This window comes from Nannobrachium achirus (genome assembly GCF_963921795.1).
Source record: "Nannobrachium achirus genome assembly, chromosome: 4".
Taxonomy (NCBI): Eukaryota; Metazoa; Chordata; class Actinopteri; order Myctophiformes; family Myctophidae; genus Nannobrachium; species Nannobrachium achirus.
Genome location: NC_137813.1, coordinates 41,403,988 through 41,428,010, shown reverse-complemented (window position 1 = coordinate 41,428,010; position 24,023 = coordinate 41,403,988). Strand labels below are relative to the sequence as shown.

Genomic DNA, 24,023 nt, shown 5'->3' with positions numbered 1-24,023 from the left:
GGATTTTCCCAAGGTTTTCCCAATGTGACGCATTGTGAGCTTGTAGATCTGCTACTGTAGTAGTCTTTTGTTTAGTTTTTTGAGAACTAAGAAAAAAAGGGAAAAAAAATCACACCCGTGTGAACTGAGCGGTGGTTTACCCACCAACCCTGTACTGTACTGTACATATTCTGTGTTCTATATCTATGAATTCTATGTGTTCTAGATCTATGAATTCTGTCTCCCCGAAAATAGCCGTTCTACAAGCTCATCTACAAGCAGCCGATCTACAAGCAGCTTGTAGATCTGCTGTTTTTTTGGCAAACGTTCCGCCACCAGGATAATGGATTCTGATTATCACAATAACATCGTAGATCTAAATTTCTTTGGTCACAATAATCGTGATATGACATTTTCATATCGTCATTCGTCCCATCCCTAAAAGTGGTTAAAATAGAATAGAAAGTAGAGTGGATTCAGCCTCTACTACAGCTGGGGCCACATGTTAGCACACTGTCAGACAGACAGACAGACACAGCTCTGGGATCTCCACAGCTGTCCAGCAGCCATACCCCCCCCCCCCCCCCCCCACCCCTCCTCTCTCAAGCTAGTGCCCCTGCGTTCCCAGAAGCCCCAGTAGAGGCCCTGACGGTGGGGCCTTGAGTGCTCACTTCCTGTGGAGAGCAGGAAACAATTTGACACGGGGATTAGACAGCGTGGAGAGTGGAACGAGTGGCGATCCCAGATCCAGTCACAGCACCTTGTCTCTCCCTCTCTCTCTCGTTCTCCCCTCACCAGACTCCACATCCAGGGGTGTCGCACCAAATTCTGGGCCCTGGGTACAAAGATTCGCTCACATTTTGTGCTTTAGCTGTTGAAAAATAGCAGATATACAAGCTCACAGTGCGGCACAGAGTGCTGTAGATCTGCTATTTTTGAAAAATCATGAACATTTGTGCAAGTCTTCAAATATTTTTTTGAAAAACCTATGTTTCCATGGGGAAAGTCCTGTTCTGGCGAAGCCCGAACTGGCGAAGTGGGGATTTGTCTCCTACCGTAGCGATCTGGCGAATCGATTGTCCACGACACTGCAAGCGGCGCGAAGGCCAGCGGACCTTGGTCCTGCTCTTCGCCCCCGAGCGCCGCAGGCGCGAGTGGCCGCGAATGCCGTGGTGAATGCAATCGTTATATTTATGCCCAGGCCGTAAGGCCTGGGCAAGCGCACGATAAACGCCCTGTCCAGAAGACGTTCGCCAGATCGCTACGGTATCGGACATTTCCCCACTTCGCCAGTTCGGGCTTCGCCTAAAAGGTACGTGCCCGTTTCCATGTCAGTGGAGCTCAAACATTTTCATGTGAAGGACCCGCAAAATTATATGTCGTTGGCCACGGATCTCCATCTCAAAATATTTTGTTCCAGGGACCCCCCAGAAGCAAAATTTCAGTTACAACTGTTAAAAATACACATATTCAAAACTTTGCACACATTTTCATGACTTTTCAAAAATAGCAGATCTACAAACTCGCAGCACGCGCTGTGAGCTTGTATATCTGCTGCTGTTTTTCAATAGCAAAAGTGTAAAATAATTAAGGCCCCTCGGCCTTGGGCCCTAGTAACTCAGTCCCACTTTTGCCCCCCTTGTGACGCCCCTGTCCACAACACCTACTGCTGAAGGAAAGTGGGGGAGGGTCAGCAGCACATCACTTTACTGTTACACTGCTCATGTTTCAAAGTTTCAAATGATGTGTGGAAAATGGAAGGCAGGTATTATTATTATACATATATATATATATTGTTTTGTATTGTGCAGTGGCGGTTTGGAGTCTGGTTCAAATTGGACATTTTTTTTTTGTGTGTGTTTGAAATGTTGGTGGTTTTGTACTTTGGGTTCAAAAGAGGAAAGCTCAACATGGGGAAAAGGGCAAATACCACTGGGCTTCTCTGTTTACAGAAGTGGAAAGGAGCACATGGACGAGTTCACACAACTTTTGCATTTGTTTTTGTATTTGTCATTCTTTATAAAATACAGAGTGTGTGTGTGGGGGGGGGGGAGGGGGTCACGTGGCTGTACAGACCACCAGCAAACAGCAATTCATGACAACAAGACAGAGTCTAATAACACCATTGTGAGCTGTACACCCCAACCCTGTTCTAAACGGCTATTCTCAACCATATGATTCTGGACCTTGACAAAGTTGCTAGAAAGAAAGAACTAAAGAAATGCTTTGGAGAATAAAATGTTATATTATGACTGTGTGTGTGCGTGCGTGCGTGCGTGCGTGCGTGCGTGTGTGTGTGTACACACTAACAGTATATATGAGTGATAGGGAGCAAAGAGAGAGAGAAAGAGAGACTGCTTATACAGTGGATCCTGGTAAAGCCATCAAGCCACTGTCTACAGACTCCGTTCACGTGGCTGAGAGTGAGAGGTCCATTACTCAATACCCATCTATTACAGATATTCACCACCACTTCTCGCATCGTGTGTGTGCCGTGTGTGTGTGACTGTGTGTGGCCCACTTTCATTTTTCCAACTCTCGCGAAAATATGAATGTAAAAGCTGCATATCCCTTTAATGCAAGAATAGAACATAGGCTTCAGCAAAACACAGAGTTATTGGTGAGAGGACAATATTTAGCCAGCCTGCATAGTCCATGGGCCATACGAGATGTCGGTATCCGAAAGGTGGCAAAGGTTACCATGCATTTTTGAAAAGCTCTATATCTGTAGATTATATTTTGGTTTGATAACCCTTTCTGAGACACAGCTAAAATGGTGTTATCAGCCGCTAGATTTGGTGTCCCATTAACTTTACTATACAGGGAAAAAAAGCAAAAAATGAATCTGCTTTAAGTAGCATATGAGGGGTCAAACTATGTTTTTTTCATGATTCTGAATTCATTGCAAGCTTCTGTTTTGCACGAAAAACATTCCTTGGGCTAAAACAGCCCCCACCAAAGTGTGTGAAAAGTGATGACTCATCACTTTTCATCACTAAACCATTAAACCATAGTCTTGTGGGGCCGTTTTTAGCCCAAGGAATGTTTTTTGTGCAAAACAGATGCTTGCAATGGATTCAGAATCATGAAAAACCCCTAGTTAGACCCCTCATATGCTACTTAAAGCAGATTATTTTTTTGCCGTTTTCCCCCTGTATAGTAAAGTTAATGGGACACCAACTCTAGCGGCTGATAACACCAATTTAGCTGTGTCTCAGAAAGGGTTATCATACCAAAATATATAGAGCTTTTCAAAAATGCATGCCATGGTAACCTTTGCCCATGGACGAGCAGTTCCGTCAGAGCTATGCTTCTCTCAGCACGGTCAAGTCCACAGCTTATGAGCGTCACAAAGTGTGTTGATTAGGCCGCGGCCGGAGCTGCTGGAGCGATGAGTAATTGATTTCAGTCAGGGTCTAATCAAATCGCCGAGACGCTAATTAAAAGTTAGAAAGGCAGTGTCCTTGCTCCCGGGCCGGGTTGACCGCAGTGAAAACCCCGCGCGGAGACATGTAGCGCGTGCAAAGCGTGTCCTCGTGCCTCGGACCACGTCCCGCGGTCACCGGATCACAAAACGTGCCCCGCTGCACATTCGTGGGTTTCAGGGAACATCAGCAGCACAGACAAGTTGTACTGTACTGTATGTCGGCTTAAGCCAACGTAAGCCACAGGCGAATCTAGTAAGTCTACAAAAGGTTTATCACAGGAATGAGTTCAATCTGACGCATGCAGAACTCGTAGACCACTGTTCAAGCATCACCGTGGCCTCTAGACACCAATGCCCACAGTCATCTATATTTGGCCCAGAGAGTTCATTAGACACAACAACAGGGACGTGCAGAGAATGTTAGAGAGGCAAGGCTGACATTACTAAAAGGGCCTTTTGGTGGAAATATCGAAAATAGCAGACCTCCAAGCTCACAACGCGTCGCGCTGCTGCGACGCGTTGTGAGCTTGGAGGTCGGCTATTTTCGGTAGGCCTTCTTGATACCACACTAAACTAAGCATAATCAAGTGAATACTGAGCGTTTGGATAAGGCATTTCTTTTGATTTTGTGTTTCTTTCACCATAGTACCAACTGCATTCAGGGTCTGGAGAGGGCACTTCTTACAGAGGGATAATAGGGCAGGGGCTCAAGCCCCCTTTGATGTCTATGTGTGCACGTGCCTGCACAACAACCGAGCGGAGCAGGCCACACCAATCCTCTGTCTGCGATAATGCTTGGAGGATAAAGATCAGCCAGTAAGGAAACTGTCCATTACAAGGCATACAGTAGGTAATAGCACTAGTAATCACACACAGTGTCTCTCTGTAGAAATGCACCTCTCGCTAGTACCAGTCTCCCTCCCTCTCTCTCCTTGCTCCACAGTGGGCCTGCTGCATGTATGGGCCTCTGGCTGAAACTGGACTGGTGGGAAAATGGGAATGTGGTGATTAAGAGTGGGCCTATATGACCTCCCCAGCTAAAAATACGCTGTTTACTCAAGACCACTGCCAAGGAATTCTGGACTAGGCAGAGAGGAGAGGGGGGGTGGGGGGTGTTTTGAGAGGGGGGGGGGGGCAGGAAGTCACAGTTTGTTACTCTGTAAGAGTGCATTTATCAGCTAGAAAAAAAAACTTCTGATGGGAGGGAGCTCAACACAACTGGATCCACGTTTAGTGTATGAAAATTGAATGAAGTCTACCGGCAAATCGAATTGATGCGAATTCAACCGGGGAAAGCGTCTGCGTCCTTTTAGAATTTAGTTATGTATATAGTTATAGTAACATTCTAAAAACACGAGCTCAAAGCAAGCTTCTACATCTGCTATTTTGGAACAAAGTGTCTGAACTTAGAAATCCTTTTTGAACACAAATCTGATCTTCTGGGAGTCCCTGGCACAAAACATTTTCATATAGTCTAGTGTTGTCCAAAATATCGATTTATCGAAAAGTATCGATTTTGAATATAGTATCGATTTTCAATATGACTTTTCCATAGTTTCAATAATATCGATAATATTGATCAGTTTTTACCTGTATTCCTAGTTATTTTAAAGGCCTATTTGTACTTAGAATGTGAAAAAATCACACTTGTGTGAACTGAGCGGTGGAGGCTGTGTGTGTGTGCGTGCGTGTGTGTGTATTTGTGTGTGTGAATGTGAGTGTGAGTGTGCCTGGCCTGAACAACAGCGCCCCTCCCTTAACATGTGTGGTCAAAAAATGTATAGCAGGCTACATACACCACAGGCTACATACAGACAGACACACAGACAGACAGACACACACGGATACACACACGGCCACGCTATGGAGACGGTGTGACCACCGCTCAAAAATCAAAGGCAGGCCTTTAAAAAGTGCACTACCCATCTACCCCAAGAAGTTCTGTATTTTTCTTTAAATAAAAATAATCATTTTTGCACTGAAATCGCTTTGGTTGCATGGTATCGAAAATGGTATCGAGTATCAAAATGTTTCAAAATATCGTATCGAAGTTAGAAATCCAGTATCGTGACAAGCCTAGGGGAGTCCACTGCCAAATATAGTTATCAATCGGCGTCCCTGGTACGAAAAGTGTGAGAACCCCTGCTTTAGAAGGCATTTCAATCTTCAGATCTTAAATGGGTTAAAACTTTATCTTCATATACCGTATGTTAGTTGTATATGAAAATGCTTTGTGATTGCTGGCAGGCAGACAGACACAGACAGTCAGTCAGTCAGTCAGTCAGTCAGACAGACAGACAGACAGACAGACAGACAGACAGACAAACAGACACTCTCAGACAGGCAATTTATTACCAGGGAGCTGGCGTCTAAGAAGTTTTACACATATTATACACGTTCCCTCTCTCACACACAGACACACATTCACTCACACACAAACACTGGAGGCTTTCAGTCATTATTGTCTGGGATCTCGCGTTTTTTTTTTTTTTTTTCACAAAGAATGTCATGAGTTATCAGAGAGGAGGAGGTGGGGGTGGGGGTGGAGGTGGGGGTGTAATGAGAACACAGATAAGGAACAGCGAACGAGAAGGTTGGTGTCCACTCACTGTGCTTCCTGGTTGTCTTCAGCCCAGGGGTTCCCAGACGTTTTAGCTCAAGACCCAAAAGAGAAATTAGTCGTTTGCCCGGGACCCAAACTAGTGAAATTAGCTGATCTACAAGCTCACAACGCGGTGTGAATCTTTAGAAATTGTTTTGATTTTTTTCATTTTATTCATGAATTGTTTTTTATTGATGAAAGGTTGTGGGAATTTTTAATTTAAAAAAATTATAATAATGTAAATGTATACAGGAAAACTGAAACAAAATATTCTACGTTTCTAGTTTCTAACTAGAAACTAGAAATATTCTAAAATGGTGGTCCGTGGTTCAAATGCAGAATAAATAATGGTCCTTGATATGAAAAAGACTTTACAGTATCACACCCCAGACCAGTAAATACCAGTAAAGGAGACCATTGATTGACCAGAAGACAAAACCAGCCAATGCTGACCATTGACATAACCACAGGCCTTGAACAGACAACCCGGATTGTCTGGGATTTATCATGTTCTGTCCCACTCATTGTTACCCAACCACCATATCTGTGTCATGGTGTTGAAAGGTGCAGTCATTAGGTGTGCTAATAGGGCTGTCAAGTGTCAACTGAGCTGAGAAATAACAATCGAGAAAAAGAAAATCAACCACTCTGAGAAAACAGCAGATCTACAAGCTCACAGCGGGTTAAAATAAAACAAACAAACGTCCATGAAAACAAAAACACAGGGGCGCCCGCTGGCCTACTGGTCCAGGCATTGCCACATACATAGGCATGGATGCCTGGCGGTGTCGCCAGTTTGATTCCCGATCCGGACGACCTTTGCCGCACATCACTCCCCATCTCTCCCCCCATTTCCTGTCAGTCTACTGTCCTATCAATAAAGGCATAAAAGCCCCCCCAAAAAAAAAAGGACGTAAGGTCCCCAGTTCGATCGTGGGCTTCCCCAGAATTAGTGTCAAAGTGTCAAGACACTGAACCCCTAATTACTCCAGATGAACAGGTTTGGTGCCTTGCATGGTTCCCTCCACCGTATGTGTGTATGTAACGTCTGTGAATGTAATGCACATTGTAACGTGCATTGGTTAAAAGCGTTATATAAATGCACCATTTACCATTGATGACAAACAAGAATACTTAAATTGATCACAATCATGTCACGCCATTATCACCATTGTCATTATTCCAGCTCATACTGTAGTTGATGATGAATGACTCTTCAACCCAGTAGCCAAATTAAAGTCCAGATTGAATGAGAGCTGCTGTTGCGTGGCACCACTCTCTACTCTCTACATCAGTGTTTCTCAAAGTGGATTCCAGGGACTCTGTGGGTTCCTTTAGAGGGGTCTAAATTGACCCATACAAGTCTGTAACTCTGACAGTGTACAAATGAACCCTAACGGGTCCATTTGGTTCCATTTGTACACTGCCAGAGTTAAGGGGAAACCTTGAAATGTTTGAGAACCACTTCTCTACATCACACAACCTACAGCTGGGTGTGTCCAGCTGTAGGCCAGGTAATGACCGAGCAGACTGCTCTCTAATCTCCCCACTCAGTGTGGATGATTACACACAGACTTTTAACACACTCCCTCAAAAAACCAGTAGTAAATCAAGCCATGTGAATGCCCTGAGGCCTCCCGCACTTTGCTGCGTAGGTGACACATACGTACACATACACACACACGCAGACAAATATTTGCATGCACACATGCTTGCACACACCCACGCGCGCGCCTAGCCAGCCACACCTTTTCTTGGAGTGTTGCTGAAGTGCGAAGTGCGAGTCACACAGTCCAGTCAGAAGGACTACAGAACTACACCTAGGGATGGGACGATATTCGTTATTATCGTTTATCGTGATAAAAAAAAAAAAGAACACTGACAATAATCGTATTGTGAAGATTTAGGTTTATCGTGAAATCATCCTCCGTCGTGCACTGGGATCAATTCACCTTTTATTTGCCGAGCTGCATATCCGGTACCATTTAAACCCTCATTGGTAAAACAAACCTGGAAATAACGCACTTAAAGGGCCAGTTCAGCACTAACAACAATAAAATAAGATCTGGTTGTCCCAGAGCTGAACTGGCCCTTTAACACATCTGGTGCCAACCCCGAGTTTCCCGAGTTTGTATTGGTACCAACGCTGTGCCAACCCCGAGTTTCCCGAGTTTGGGCCGTTTTTGAAAAAAAAACATTTTTTATTTATTTATTTTTTTTCCAAAAAATGTTTAAAAAAAAAAAAAATGTTTTGTTTGAAAGCTGTGAACAGTGTGCACACACGTGGTGCATCAGCTAGGCATGGGCGTGCACTTTTTACACAATTCCGCAATTACATGGAAGTCTATGGTAACCATGGCAACGTGGGACATTGAAGAGAAAAAATCATTGCAACATAAGTGTTAATGGAGACTTTTTTTTTCACTCTATCAAATCTCAGTGGTAGAGATTTGGTAGCTCACAACGCCGCGTTGCGAGCTTGTAGATCGGCTATTTTTTGGCAAATGTTCCACCCCAGGATATTGGATGTTGGGGATATTTTGATTATCGCGATAATATCGTAAATCGCAATTTCTTTGGTCACAATAATCGTGATAATGTCATATCGTCCCATCCCTAACTACACCCTGGGGCTTGTCTCCTTTCCTACTCTCTCTCTCTCTCTCTCTCTCGCTCTAGAGACAGTACGTCCCATTTGATTACAGCATAATGGACCTGCCCTCCAGGCCCGCACCCCCCACTGCTTTCTTGTCCTTGAGAGTTGGCGCTACGGACTCTCATCTGCAGCGTTGTGACTCATCGGCTGTCTGTGCTGCCAGCCACCAGATGGGAGTGATTTTGAGTGAGGGGCAAGCAAGGCCAGCGATGAGGATGACATGTGATTCCAGAGATGACATATACTGCCTTGCTGCAACACCGTAAGAGATCACAGCCCTCTACTGTATATAGCCATTTATCACCTTTGCATTCCCATGTATATAAAGGAACGTGTTACTATTTGAATGATGTGATTTCACAGAACCACTGCCGGTTGGGTGAATCACATCATGAAAATGGCATCTCTCTCACACTCATCATCAAGCATGAAGCCTATAGCCGATCTACAAGCTTGTAGAGCTGCTATTTTTTGACAAAGACATTTGATAGAAAGTGAATAAAGATTATAAATATCTTTTAACAATTATAGAAGGTTTAAGTGGTACTGGGATATTCAGCTCGGCAAATAAAAGGTGAATTGATCCCAGTGCATGACAGAGGACGATATCATGATAAATTAAATCTCCACGATACGATTATCGCGAGTGTTTATCGCATATCGTCCCATCCCTAGTTCTTACATGTACCAGCGTGAGTAGATCAACTCCTTGGTACTCTTGACCGGTCACTGGGATTTGACAAGAGGAAAATATCATTAGCGCTGGCACGGCACCCACAAATTCTGCCCCACAGATAGGACAAAATGAGTGAATCACTGGGATGATGCGAACGCTACACAAATGACCGAATGCCAGCAAACACCAAGTGATGAACCAGCGCAGCTCAGAAAGATAAGGTCATCTGTCAGTGTTTGTGTGTGCGTGTGTGTACAGTAACATTATGATCTATGCGTGTGGTCAGGCGAGGTGTCATGTGGTGAAAACCCTATGAGTCAAAGTTATCTGCAGATAGAGGGAACTGGAAGTAAAAGATATAGTGAACTGGTGATGACACGTGCACTAATTTGGTTTTAAATGTAGAAATTACAGGAACTCTACAGTATAAAACAAGGAACCGATACTTCCTAAAAACTTGTGGGTATGAAAGAAAAAGCACAAATCCCACCATGTCTCTTTAGCTGTGTTGACACTAGATTCTAGTGTGAATTTTTGTACATGTCCCACCCGTAAATAATAATGTTATAATGTAATTCTAGTGACTAGTATAGCATTATATTTACGGGTAGGACATTTACATAAATTCACACCCCGCCTTACCGCCATGTGACATTACCGGTACAGCACTTAATATTTGCACAAGATGCGTCTACAGATCCTTGTCATAAAATTAGAATATTGTGTAAAAGTTCATTTTCTTCTGTAATATACCGGTAATACATTTTTTCAAACTTTCATATATTTTAGATTAATTGTGCATGCAGTGAAATATTCAAAAGCTTTTTTTGTTTAAATTTTGATTTTTATGGCATACAGCTCATGAAAATCAAAAATCCACATCTCAAAATATTAGAATATTCCACACGACCACTCAAAAGAAGGATTTATAATACAGAAAGGTTATGTTAATTTATCCACGCAGTACTTGGTCTGAAATAATTTTGAACAAATGTCTTCATCGATGGGGCATGGCTTGAAGGTTGTCAGCCTGTGGTACTGCTGAGGTGTGGTAATACCATGGTCAGTACACCAGTTACTAGTAGTTTTGGCTCTGTGGGCAGGTACCAAGAGCTTCTGGCTAAAGAAATCATCATCTCCATAAAGCTTGTCAACCTACGGAAGCACAAAGTGCTCTAAAATCCCTGGGTAGATGGCTGTGTTGATTCTGATCTTGATAAAACACAGTGGACCAACACCAGCAATACAATGCAATACTTGTAACTCTGTAGTTGTAACAACATAGTTGGACACTCCATCTCCATGCATGTGAACAATATATAACGTTTCAGCTAACCTGATAGAGTTACACCAACATTGCTCTTTTGGGTGGGTGGGCAGGTCTAACATTCAGAACCCAGAGCGAAGCCACATCATGTACTATTAAGACACCTCAGGGCGCGCTACCTCAGGGCGTGCCAATTTCCATATGAAGTCCAGTTAGATATGGGCTTAATACTGATGACCAAGGAACTCCATATATGGGCATACAGGGATTCTGTTAGTATGACATCACAGGGAAGCCAGAGCGTGATGTCAGAGCGGCAAACCCATTCTGTTAGAGTGGTTCCCCTGACATCACAGTGATGTCAGAGCATAATGTCAGAGCAGCAAACCCATAGACCATAAAGTGTACACGTCCAGAGTCCGCATGTGCCATTTCACATACTAAACTGCGACCTTTGGTCGCAGTAACTGTATTAGGGGCTGGGAAGCCATAGCTCAATATGTAGAGGTCTACAGTATTTGTTCAAAGTGTCACTGAGCAAGACACTTAACCCTAACTGCTCCCCTGGTGCTGTATTAATGGCACTGACTGCTCCTAATAGCTGGATGGGTCAATGTAGTGAGCTCATCATTTCACCTACAGCAGGGGTCTTCAACGTTTTCAGGCCAAGGACCCCTTAGTTGAGAGAGAGATGAAGCAGGAACCCCCACAACCTTTTCAGAGATTCCATATAGTGTCATTGTTTGACAGCACAATCATCAGTGTATTTTGGATTCATGTCAATAAGTCTTTTCAGATATTTAACCACTTGAACTGTCAATACTTAGGTTGACCTTTCACTATGTACTTAGTCTGTTCTTTTTCCCCTCCACACCAAACCTCTAGCGCGAGGCGTTGTGAGCTTGTAGAACGGCTATTTTTGACTAAAGTTCTCAGAATAAGGACACTAGGATTCACGTGGTTAATATAAAAAAGGAGAACAAAGACTTGGAGCCGAGGACCCCCTGTAGTAACTCTGAGGGGTCCCAGACCCCCTTTTGAAGACCCTTGACCTACAGTATGTGCAAATGTACTGTGACACAAAAACAACACCCCAAAAGGAGTGAGGACCAAATTATTATTATATTTGAGTATTACCCATTAGTTCCATTGGCTGTGCATGTCGGTTGAGTAGCAATCACTTCAGTTGGACCCTGTCAAGAGAGAGAGAGAGAGAATGTAAAGGTGAGGAAAAGTATAATAATGTCATACAAACAATAGTCTGTTCCCAGTCCCAGCTCTCAAGCTGAAATGATCCCTCCAGCATGTTTACACATTGCTAATGTTACATTAGAACCTGCAGCCGTTGCTGGCAATCACAACACATAGCTGCCCTTTTCCTGTAATGGTTGGCTTTCACTTGCAAGGGTGAGCGGCTCAGGAGAAATATGGCATGCAAAACAGGCCCATTTAACACAGGAGTGGGGAACAGAGGAATCTTTTGTGCTTTAGCCGAACCCCCCCACCGGCGAACCCCCAAAACACTTTATTCAGATACAGTCGGTTCTATGAGGTGGTTGGTTGTTAACTAAAAGGCCTATTTTTAGTTGAGTACTAACACGGTTGCATGTGTTTTCTGACCACAGATATGTACAGTATGTACTGCATGTATGTATGTGTATAAACACACACACAAAATACAGTGTATATATGCTGTATATAAAATCAACAGATTGTGATCACTAGTGTGGTTTGACAGTCTAACCTAACAAGACGCCATCACTCATGTACATTATCTGTAGGAAATTCTGTCCGAGATATCGCCGTTATGGCAACAAATCAAGTCTATACGGCAACCAATATGATCGCCTCTCGCTGTCTGAGGCACCAGCTTCTCGTGGAAATCGGGGTGACTGCGTGTTCTGAACTTCTGACTACACACAGGGCCCCCGCTGGCGGACGAGCTAAATCAAATTTCACGGGCAGAACACTGAACTTTTCATTCCAAAATGCCCCTGTGAAGCAGGGGATGGAGAGGAGGAGGTTTCCTTTTACAGCGCACCGGCCCTTAGATTCCCACCCTGACCTTGGAAAACCCTGACAGACATCAGAGCTCGCCTGTGTGCAACTTTGGACAGGTTTCCCGGTGTGCACGGCAGCGCCGTGTGTCCCCGTGGCCGGAGTTGTTGTCTCTGTGTGAGCCGCCGCAACCTTAAGCCAATGTCCTGTGGCCGCTGCCTGCAGCCTAACCTGGGGTATTGGCCTATACCTGAAACACTATCCAGGTCAGCCCTGGGCCCAGCTCGGCTCAGTTCACATACACACATACACACACACCACACTTTACTACTGGGCAAACTGGCCTAAGTATAGGACTCGCTCTGCAAAAACAGCCCGCTGCTTCTTTTTGGACAGTAGAAGAAAAAAGAAAAAGAAAACATGAACTGCACACATTTATATGCTACTACTGGTATGGAATATGTGGAGTCAGTGGTTTTATGGCAGATGGGCAGAGTCAAATAAGTAAAAGAGTAGGAAGGTGTGGTTAATGAGATTTAGTTAACGTTTAACCAGAGAGGTACTGTAAATGTTAAACTAGCCTGGCAGGAATTGAATGGTGTTATAAAGCCATTTGTGAATGGAGGTTGGTTTGGAAGGCTCTCCCTCCTGGCTCTGTCCTGCATCAGTGATTTAGCCAAGCCAAAATCCTCAAGAAAACTAAAACGGACCACTGGCAAACAGAGACAAATTAATGACGCCACTAAATGCAAAGAAGCTTCGAGTTTCAATGAATTGGAAGAAGTTCACTATGAATAAGTTCTTTCCACAAAAACGAAACTTCAGAAAGCCGAGTTTTTCCCAGTCAAGTTAATGGGCTATGTGATGGTAACAGGAATAGCGTGCAACGCAGAGCTCTGGCAAAGACTCTCCCCTTTGGACGGATAGGGGGATGAATCACTCCAAACTGGAGGGAAAGGGATGCCGTGATGTATTGGTTCCGTGGCAGACTTCCGCTCTCGTCTTCCCCCTCCTCTCTCTCTCTCGCTCTCCCCCTGCAGCTCTCCTGGGAGGCTGACTAACCAGGAGGAAATGCTTGGGCTCTGCCAGTGTCGGCCTGAAGACCAGATGTGTGGCCTGGAGGTGGTGAGGCAGGGACGCAACGGAAACCAAATATAAACCAACGTACCGTGACACCTCTGAAGACGGAGGGCGGCAGTGCCGGTTAATAGGACCCGCTGTCAGCGTTAGCCGGACTGTGCCCGCTTGTTCCTCTTGGTAACAGGATGCATTGCGGCGCTCCACACTTACAGCTGCCCAGACCTGGGCACTTGGTGGCAGCGTGGCGGTAAATCTGAGCTCAGCTCACATTGCAAAAAAGCTGAATAAAGTTTCAGTGGAAACATGGAAAGGCAAGAGAGAATGACGGATGTCCTCTCCTAAAATGAGTGCCCTGCTGTCCCAACACTGGAGGCATTCAGCTCCGTGTGACTGTTTGGGCAGCTGTTGGAAAGCAGTTTCTTTGAATGAGGACTGTAAACATGCAAGCAAAGGTTCTGAACTTCCCTCATACTCTGAGGGCCAAGCCTGCACAAGCGTCAGAACTGACTCACGGTTCCAACCTCAGTGAGAGTTCTGGCAGGGAGAAGGGTATACCATGTTGCCCATAGCTTTGGTACTATGGTTGCTAGTACTCACTACAAATCATGGCATGTTCTGGCAGCAGAGAGGGAAATGATGCTGGTAGATTGTGGCAGATGATTTTGGATGGCCCGGGCACGGGAGACACCACCAGACTGGTGGGTTGCTGCGGCAGCTAGGCAAATGCCTATTAAATGGCTATTTCAGAAAGAGGTAGCCCAAAGCACACACAGAGGGAGGTCTGACCTGCTGTCTGACAATGTGGCCTGTCAAGCACTGGATGTAATGGTGGGGGGGGCTCTGAGTAAACGATGGAACAGTGCCCTGAGGGGTTTTCCCTGGGACTCATCCTACACCCCCATCCCACCTCTACCCATCTCCAGCCCCTACCATACCCGGTCTTCACCCACCCCCCAACCAGCACTGACACCGTGGAAAGCTTAAACAGTGCTGTGGGCCTTCAGGCAACATAACTAATGGTGTTGGCTTAGAGTGGGTCAGCTGAGGTCTAATTACTGGCTCAGCATGAAGTATTGACAGAGCGTACGATATTCAGCCTACTCCAGTGACATAGGTCAACGAGGAAACACGATTTGCACTGGGGTAAGTACCACCAATGATCAATATATATCCCCCTCAGACAGAGATAGCCAAGTAACAGGGCGGTTTACTACCTTGGATTACTGTAGAAACAATCTCTGACAGATAAAATGACTTCCTTCTACCAGGGAAGTAGCATGATTAGAAGATTAGACAAAAGAGGAAGAGACTGTAATGCATGTAATTCCTGTGGTTTGGAACAGACCAGTAATCTGAACATTTACCAGCTAGGAATCAAAGAAAGACATACAGTAATTATAATCTGTGTTGTCTGGCCAATGTGGTACGACACAGAGCAGACAGGCCGATATTCATGTCATAACACACTGCTATCAGTTACGAACTAAAGTAGTATCCCTACAAAAACCTAACACTCGAGGACATTAGGAGTGTTCTCTCCTATACGTGGCTGTGCGTGTGTCTGTAGCCTTTTTCCTCAGCGTTTTGCCATAGTAAAATGTGTGTATGTAGCATCATGTTTGTCTAGTGATGTCATGTCGTATGTCTGTAGCCTTTTTCCTCAGCGTTTTGCCATAGCAAAACGTGTGTGTGTAGCATACCCTGTACATCCTAGACTCATAGCAAAACGTGTGTGTGTAGCATACCCTGTACATCCTAGACTCAAATCCTAATCTGAAGACGTTATGCAAGCACGACCACCGCTCAACTTCACATTCACATTGGGTGTGATTTTTTCCATTAGGGAGTACAAATGCACTGTTTAAGTATATTGGGAGAAGTAATACATGATCAATAAACAGATTACGGCGAAGAATGTTTACAACATTACTACCTGCAGTTATGCAGCAGTTTTAACCACATTGAACCTGGTGTACCCATTTTGGACATTTCATTATACTTGAACATTTTTCAAAGGTTTTGAAACATTCCTCAAAAACAGCAGATCTAGGGGTGCCCGCTGGCCAAACGGTCCAGGCGCATACCACATAGAATCTGATGCCTGACACTGACAGCGTGTCGCGGGTTCGAGTCCCGATCCCGACGACCTTTGCTGCGTGTCACTCCCCATCTCTCTACCCATTTCCTGTCCTTTCAATAAAAGGCATAAAATCCCCAAAAGAAATAGCAGATCTACAAACTCACAGCATGACTCAAGTGTTGTTTTTTGTTTGTTGTTGTTGTTGTTTACCGATTTTAACAAAAAATACATGAATAATAATCCAGGCCAGGGGTCTTCAACAGGGGGTCCGGGACCCCTGGGGGGTCTTCAGAGTTATTACAGGGGGTCCTCCAAATCTCTGTCGGATAGGAACTTGTTTTTTCCTCCTTTTTTATGTTAACCACTTGAACCCTAGTGTCCATATTCTGAGAACTTTAGTCAACAATAGCCGATCTACAAGCTCACAACGCCTCGCAACAAAGAGCTTTGGAGGGGGAAAAGAGCAGAGTGAAAGGTCAAGTTTATTAAGTATTGACCGTTCAAGTGGTCAAAACATGCATTAACATGAATCCAAAATACACACAATGAAACTATATCTATGAACAGATTGTGGGGGGGGTCCCTGCTTCATCTCTCTCTCTCAACTAAGGGGTCCTTGGCCTGAAAACGTTGAAGACCCCTGGTCTAGGCTTCTCAAAATCGGGATCGGCATCAGACCCCAAGAAAACAGGCATTGGTCGGGCTCTGGGAGGAACCGAGGAAGTTACCGGAGAATGGGACCTCTATGTCTTACTTAAAACGCCATCAGGCGTCTCCACTGGGACATGTTGCTATGATCTCGTATTGATTGAGGATATGGAGTGCGGTTGGATTTCTTTGGCCCACCGCTGCCAGACAGATGGTGCATAATGACCAAGACAGGGATGTTTGCCAAGAAGAACAGCGATACACACCGCCACCTCTCTGGACGGCCACGGGCAACAGATGTTGCTTTTATACGCACAACGTTGCCGTTATAGGCCTACTTCTGTTGCGATAGTAAAAGTTGAAATTCTTATCTCTCAACGTTTTCATGCAAATCTCTGGGTGTTCCGCTGGTAGGTAGCAAGCAGACAGGAGCCAACACAAAGATAAGCAGCCTATGCATGTAGTAGGTTCAGGTGGGAACTGGGAATGGGATAGTTTTAATCAGATATGCTCTGTTGATTATAAAAGCCTATTATTTCAGAAGCAGAGAGTTGACTAGAACTACAGTAACATACCCAAGTAACACCCAAATTGGGCAGAACTTCTGGACAGTGCACCAAGAATAACAATAAAAAAAAACAAGCATATTTCACCAGAAGTGATCCTAATCTGACGTCAGGACTTGAGATACAGTGACAGTAAATTGCAAAAGAGGCACATAGAGATTGCAGCATACATCATGGAGTACTGTACATTGGGTCTTACACACTACACAAAGAGGTTACCTCAATTCAAGGCAACAATGCCCCCTCACAAGTGGGTGGACAATGCTGAACTCTCTGCCTGATCAGATGACTAACATTACAGAGAAGACAAGGCCACAGTCTTGTTTGCAATTGAGTGGAGGGGGGCCAAAACGCATAGGATTCGAGGATTCAGTTCAATTCAGCACTGTTTTTTTTTCGTGGCTTGCATCACACTGTGTGGGATTGCTCAATAATGTGCATGTGCGCAGGCCTCAAAGAGCAGGGCTGTAATGTAAACACTGGACAGCGCTCTGTTCTCTGAATCATCAATGCAGCCTTTAAAGTGTTCTGGGCACATGGATGACCAGACACATTTCCCAGAAGGCAACGAGACGGTAGCCAACAAACGCGTCTGTCTGTCTGTCTGTCTGTCTGTCTGTCTGTCTGTCTGTCTGTCTGTCTGTCTGTCTGTCTGTCTGTCTGTCTGTCTGTCTGACGCAACCTCTCTCTCACCTCAAAACACAAACGGCATGTAACTTGCATAAAAAAAGCAAGTTGCTTGCATGTAATCATGTGAACACTGAACAGTGAACACACAAGTGTATAATAGTTTGGCTAGTGTTTAACTTTTTTCTTTTTTTTAAATCGGCTGTGATTCAAATTGTTCATAAAGTGACTTGCAGGATTCATAAAAATCATACAGCAGCTTTAGCTCCAAGCCTACTAGACCAGTGGTTTTCAACCAGTGGTCTGGGGACCAACAGTGGTCCTTGAGGGGGTTCCAGGTGGTCCCCACCCAGCTAAATGATGGAGTTGGTAACCAAATGCACCCTTATGGCCGGGTCGTTAACTCTTAAGAAAGTAAAATTAGTTACGTTTAAAGTTTAAACATCTGCATTACTATATTTACCGATTTGCCTGTTTTGTCTCCTATGGCAGTTATGGCACCAACACCAATACAGCATGGAATTGTGGACAAAATATTATCCAACGACAACCAAATATACAAAATAAGTGTTGTGTCTGAGAGGCTAAATCACATAGTGGTCCGTTGCTCGAATGCCGAATACATAATGGACATTGGCAATAAAAAGGTTGAAAACCCACTGCATTTTAGGGTGCTAAAACTAACGTTCTGCGTTTAATTGCTGGTATTTTACAGGCAATCATTCAACACAGAAAATCAAAAGGGTTAGGTGATGATAATCATTCAGGTTGCAGGTGGAATAAAGTCAACAACATTATTATGTATTATTACCCGTCCATTGGAAGTCAAGTCCTCCTTGTTGCGCAACTCAAAAGACTCTTCCTCCTCTTTCTCCCCATAGTCCCGTCCGAGCAAACTGAAACCCTGCCTGCAGCACAGAAACCAGCAGAGACCCTGCAAAGGCATTCAAATGGGCTGAAGTTGGTCGATTGATCGCTGCTATCCTGGTCGTGAAGTCAACATTCACTGTTGCTGCCCGCAAAGAACGGCTCGCTGTGAGTAAATCCAGAGCTGCAGTGTGAGAGCATGCAGGACACACTACTACTACTCGCCATAGATATCCGAGGAGAAGTGCGAAAGGCAGCATAGGAGGCTTTCCAGACGAAGTATGTGTCTAAACACAACCACGCGGCCGCAGAGCAACTCCAGCAGGAGGACGCAAATGGCTTGACTGGAAGTTGTCCGAACTTGTCTCCTGGCTTCCAGGGCTCCCCGCTGTGCTCAGGACAGGGACACCTTGCTTTGCTATCGCACTAATCGCACGTATTTCTTTTTTAACTTAAAACAAAAACAGCTAACTACGAAGTCCCGGGATGGCACGGCTGTGTCATACGAATTAGAACAAGCGAATGATGCCTCAAAAGAGCAGCCAAAAAGCGACAATAATGTAGTTGTCAGCCGTCTAATGACACATTATAGCGTGCAGGAGGGACGGTGCGTGTGAGTGTTGAGTTTGAACAAAAGCGTGATGCAGGATCTGACTGGGAGAGACACAACGGGGCGGGGCGACACGCCCCCTCGGCTCAAAGGACCAACTGTAAGCGGTTGGACGCAGACACGCCCCGGATAGACACGCCCCCTTTACTGACAGATCGTCACATGCCTTTTGATTAACAAGATAATCAGTCCTGGGCTGGCAAAGCTTTTTATCAGTGCAGGTGGAAAAACTACTCAAATGATTTACTTGAGTAAAAGTATCGATTACTGCAATATAAAAATACCGGAATTCAAAATGTGCAAAAGTATAATTGGTATGAAAATGTACTTAAAGTACCAAAAGTAGAATACTTATCAGGCAGAATATATCCTATTTCACAACTTTTTAAAACTAAAATTCTTTTTAAGATAGCTGATCTATGAGCTATTTTCAAAAGTAGTTTATAGGCCTATATAGGGCTGAAGTGGTTAATGTATGATTTCCTACCTTTCAAATAATTTTAGTGGAGTAAAATGCAATATTTGGGTCTGAGATGTAGTGGAGTAGAAGTAAAAGTATTGGACATTGGAAATACTCAAGTAAAGTACAAATACCTCAAAATTGTACTTCAGTAAAGTACTTTAGTTACTTTACACACACACACACACACACACACAGACACACACACACACACACACACACACACACACACACACACACACACACACACACACACACACACACAATTCAATTCAATTTAAAGGGCTTTTTTGGCATGAGAAAACATAGGTAGGCCTACATATGCAGAAAGGTACACAATACACAATACAAAATACAATACAATACAGTAAAATCTAAACAACACTCACACTCACACACACACACACACACACACACACACACACACACACACACTTTATTGTCTTGCACACAGACCGTAAAATCCTCAACTTCAACTTTCGTAACTCAGACAGAGTGTTCAAAATGTAACCAAATGGAAATGTGTACACTCCCAGTGTAACACAAGGGTTAGAGTTAAATGAACACTCAGGATTTCACAGTGAACTTTGCTGAACACTCTACAAGTGGTAGGAGGCAGGAGGACTGGTGCTAAATCCAGACACGTGATATATTTCTATCCCCCTCTGCACTACACACACTCTTTTCTCACTCATTCCACATCCCTTCATTTCCCCAGCTCTTTGCTTTGTGCAAAGAACCCCCCCCATATACACACACACACACACACACACACACACACACACACACACACACACACACACACACACACACACACACACGCACACACACACACACACAATCAGCTGGCCTTAACTCATTCCTCGCCAAACATTGTTAAGTTAACCACTGCTCTACCCCCCCCCCCCCCCCCCCCCATAGAATACACATACACACAGTGTGCTAGCTATAGTGCGTGTAGTTTTTTTGCAGTGCACACATTCATAAGCACACTGTCCCCCTCACACTGTGAACCCTCTCCCCCTGCTGCTTCCCTGAGGCCTGCAGAGGCTGAGCTCTCATTATGTGCAGCTCAATAATGAAAAAAAAGCCCCATGGATGCCCCTTTTCAGCTGGGATGTATTCAGTGACATGAACCATAAGACTAACCCTCCCATAACACAAGCATGCGTGCATGTGCGCGTGCATGCACTCACTCACACACTCACACACACACACACACACACACACACACACACACACACACACACACACACAACCGCACAAGTCTTCAGTGGTTATGAGAGAGAGAATGGCTGACCACTATATAGCAATTGTGCACAGTGAACTGTTCCGTGTTAATGTAACTCGGAATGTGTATTTGCGGTGTATATTTGGAGGTGTAGATATAGGACAGACTACTCTGATTTGAATTACTTAGAGAAAAGTACACTTCTTTTTAATAAACTGTCTTGAACTTGTTCATTAGGCTACACATACGTATGTAAACTATACGTTATGCTGTTACTTACACTGGTAATATTATGTAGGCCTACACAGTAAATTCTTCAAATCCTTATTCATTTAGTAAATCAGGGAGAGTACAAATACAACCAAATGGTTACATTTGTAACACGGCTGTAAAACACTGAGGATTTTACAGTGTATTTACAATGATTTCTCTTTGAGACAGAGCTCTGGTCTTTACAGTGTATTTAGTACAATGATTTCTCTTTGAGACAGAGCTCTGGTCTTGAGCATACAGCAGCAGCAGCCCTGCCCCCAACTCTCCCTCCGTCTGTATCCACTCTGCACTGTCTCTCTCTGGGCCACATCTTCCCCACCCACCCCCCTATATCCCAAAACAATATGCTGGGGGCCCACAGCTCCCACAGACCTGCAGAAGAAACATATGTTTTATTTTTAGAGCTCACTCCCTCGGCCCACGCCAGTAACACGGAGAGAAAAGGGGGGGAAAAAAAGATAGGGAGAGAAAAGCCCTCCCTCCATATATGGTTTCCAAGAGAGCTGCAAGGTTTCTGCGAAAAAGCAAGCAGTTTACCGCGTCCACATCCCCGATAGGGTTTTTGCCAAAAGCTGGAGACTGCCAAAGATTGACTACCTCTCTATTGTTCATTGAAAAACAGAAGAATGTGGATTATGTAAATAGTAAAATTGTGTGTTAATGTATCGATTTGTAACTCTGAGACAAACTTAACCAAATTAACCCATTTTGTACTCTCTCACAGTTAACTTAACCGTATTCTGCTGTGTTCAGTATACTCAGATAGCTCCTTTGACAAAGTCTCGCCCAATATCTTGGTCTTTCCACTACTATGCTCTTCTCCCTCCACCACCCCTCCCTGTTGCTCCTTATTCCATCCCCTCCTCTTCTCCTCTCGGTTTCCAGGAGATGACACATGATTCTCCATACACACGTGCACACACACGTCACACACACACACACACACACACACACACACACACACACACACACACACACACACACACACACGCGCACACGCGCGCACACACGCACACACGCACAAGCTAACCTGATACAGTGCGTTCAGGTTGAGGCTCCGGATCAGGGGTATGGGGGACTGATTTGGTGGGCCTCCCAGTAGGAGCACAGGCCAGGCTGGGTTGCCTCAAGCCAGGGCAGAGAAGAGAGTGAGGAAGTGTCTGTTCTAAAGTCAACAGCGATGGCTTCAGTATAATAATTCAGGCGGCATGGTGCAACCAACGACACACTATAGAGACGACTAAAGGATAAAGAAAAGACATCGTGAACTTTGTGTTTCTGGTTCATCAAATCAGGACATTATTCTTCTCTCGCATTGTTGTGTTCAGTCATTCACTCCTCCCACTCCCCTTGTGATCGAGGTATTAATTAAAGCATTGTCCCCTGCCCCTTTTTCTTCACCCATTTCCTGCCTGCCACCCCTCTCTATTCCACTTTAGAAATTGACATTTGGAGTTTCCAGGAGAGATCTAGAATAGACACAAGAGTCAAGACACACATGTCAGGTTGATCGGAGACAGAGCTGTGTGCTGGCAGCCCCTCATCTCTCTCTCTCCCTCTCCCTCTCCCTCTCTCCCTCTCCCTCTCCCTCTCCCTCTCCCTCTCCCTCTCTGTGTCTTCAGAGTTTTCACCTCAGCAGGATCCTGTTGCAGCCAGCATGGCTGCAAGGCTCTTATGTTGGTGAACCAGATTGATTGTCAACAGAAATGGATGTGAAACCGTGTCTGCCAAGAAGCTTCCTGCATGGACATGGTTCATGTCTGGGTTACTGTACACCACGTTGCTGTTTAGAATGTTTGCGGGGTGATGATTGATCAAATCGCTTTGATGTGATTAAGGAGCGCGGCACAATTTCGGCTTACGCGGTTGCATCCGATACGCAGCTACACGTTCCAAGTGTTATTGAGATGATCGGTATGAAATGCTCCTTCACTGTGCGCGGAACAGGCCAATGTCACAGTTCATCTGACATCTCCAAAGCAGGCGTGTGCACACATAGACAGAGGGGGCTTGAGCCCCTGCCATTTTCTATGTCTGTAAAAAGTGCCCTCTCCAGACCATGAATGCAGTTTTTACTTATGAAAGAAATGCAAATGACCACTTTCCATACCTGAAGGCAGCATTCAAGAGAATTGCCTTGTCAAACTCTCCTGAACTTGCAGCATCTTATGTTGAAAGAATTGCCCTCTCTGTGTAAGCCGGTTTTCCATACCACTTTTTAGCCCGACACTACACGACACGGCACGACACCGCACCGCACCGCATTTTTTATGTAGGTTTTCCACTACAGAACCCCCCCCCCCCCCCCTCTCTCCTCCTCCCCTCTCCCCCTCCTCCCCTCCGCTCCCGAAAGAAATCGACGCCCCTTTCAACATACGGATACTCGGATCTTCTCAGTCTGTAAACACAACGGAGATGCTAACTTGCGCTAATTATTTTTAGAGATGTGGTGGACAATGTTTTATGCCACACACTCACACAGGTCTTCATCGAGTCTTTACAACTATAGTGACGAGCGACGACTAACGTCGGGGTGAACATAGTCAAATAATAACTTTATTGGCCAAACTACACAAAGAAGAGTAGAGGCTAGTTGCGCTAGCATACATGCTAAGCTACAGTACAGTACATAGGCTACTGTAGATTCTTTTCCCCATTCAACACGGAGATGTGGTGGACAATGTTTTAGATGCCACACACTCACACAGGTCTTCATCAAGTCTTTACAACTATAGCGACGACTAACGTCGGGATGTTCATGGTCAAATAATAACTTTATTGGCCAAACTACACAAAGAAGTAAGCTAATGTAGAGGCTATGCTAGCGCAGCAACAGTACAGTAGATGTAGGCTACGTAGATTCGTTCCCCCATTCAACACATGCAGTTACAAATACAAACAGGAGACATCTCACTGACATCTCATCTATATAAAATAACGTATTGCCGACGCATTTGCCGTTGATAATTGCGACTC

The 24,023-nt window shown here is 44.7% G+C and overlaps 1 protein-coding gene across 1 annotated transcript in view; it reads right to left on the bottom strand.

Moving 5' to 3' along the window:
- Positions 1 to 19,065, bottom strand: part of plekhh3 (pleckstrin homology, MyTH4 and FERM domain containing H3) — a 58,295-nt gene extending 39,230 nt beyond the window's left edge. Inside the window, 2 exon segments of the mRNA XM_080723736.1 lie at positions 11,745 to 11,800; positions 18,418 to 19,065. Of these exon segments, the coding sequence (XP_080579862.1) occupies positions 11,745 to 11,800; positions 18,418 to 18,552 (191 nt within the window). The 5' untranslated portion in view covers positions 18,553 to 19,065.
- Positions 19,066 to 24,023: the final 4,958 nt, after the last annotated feature.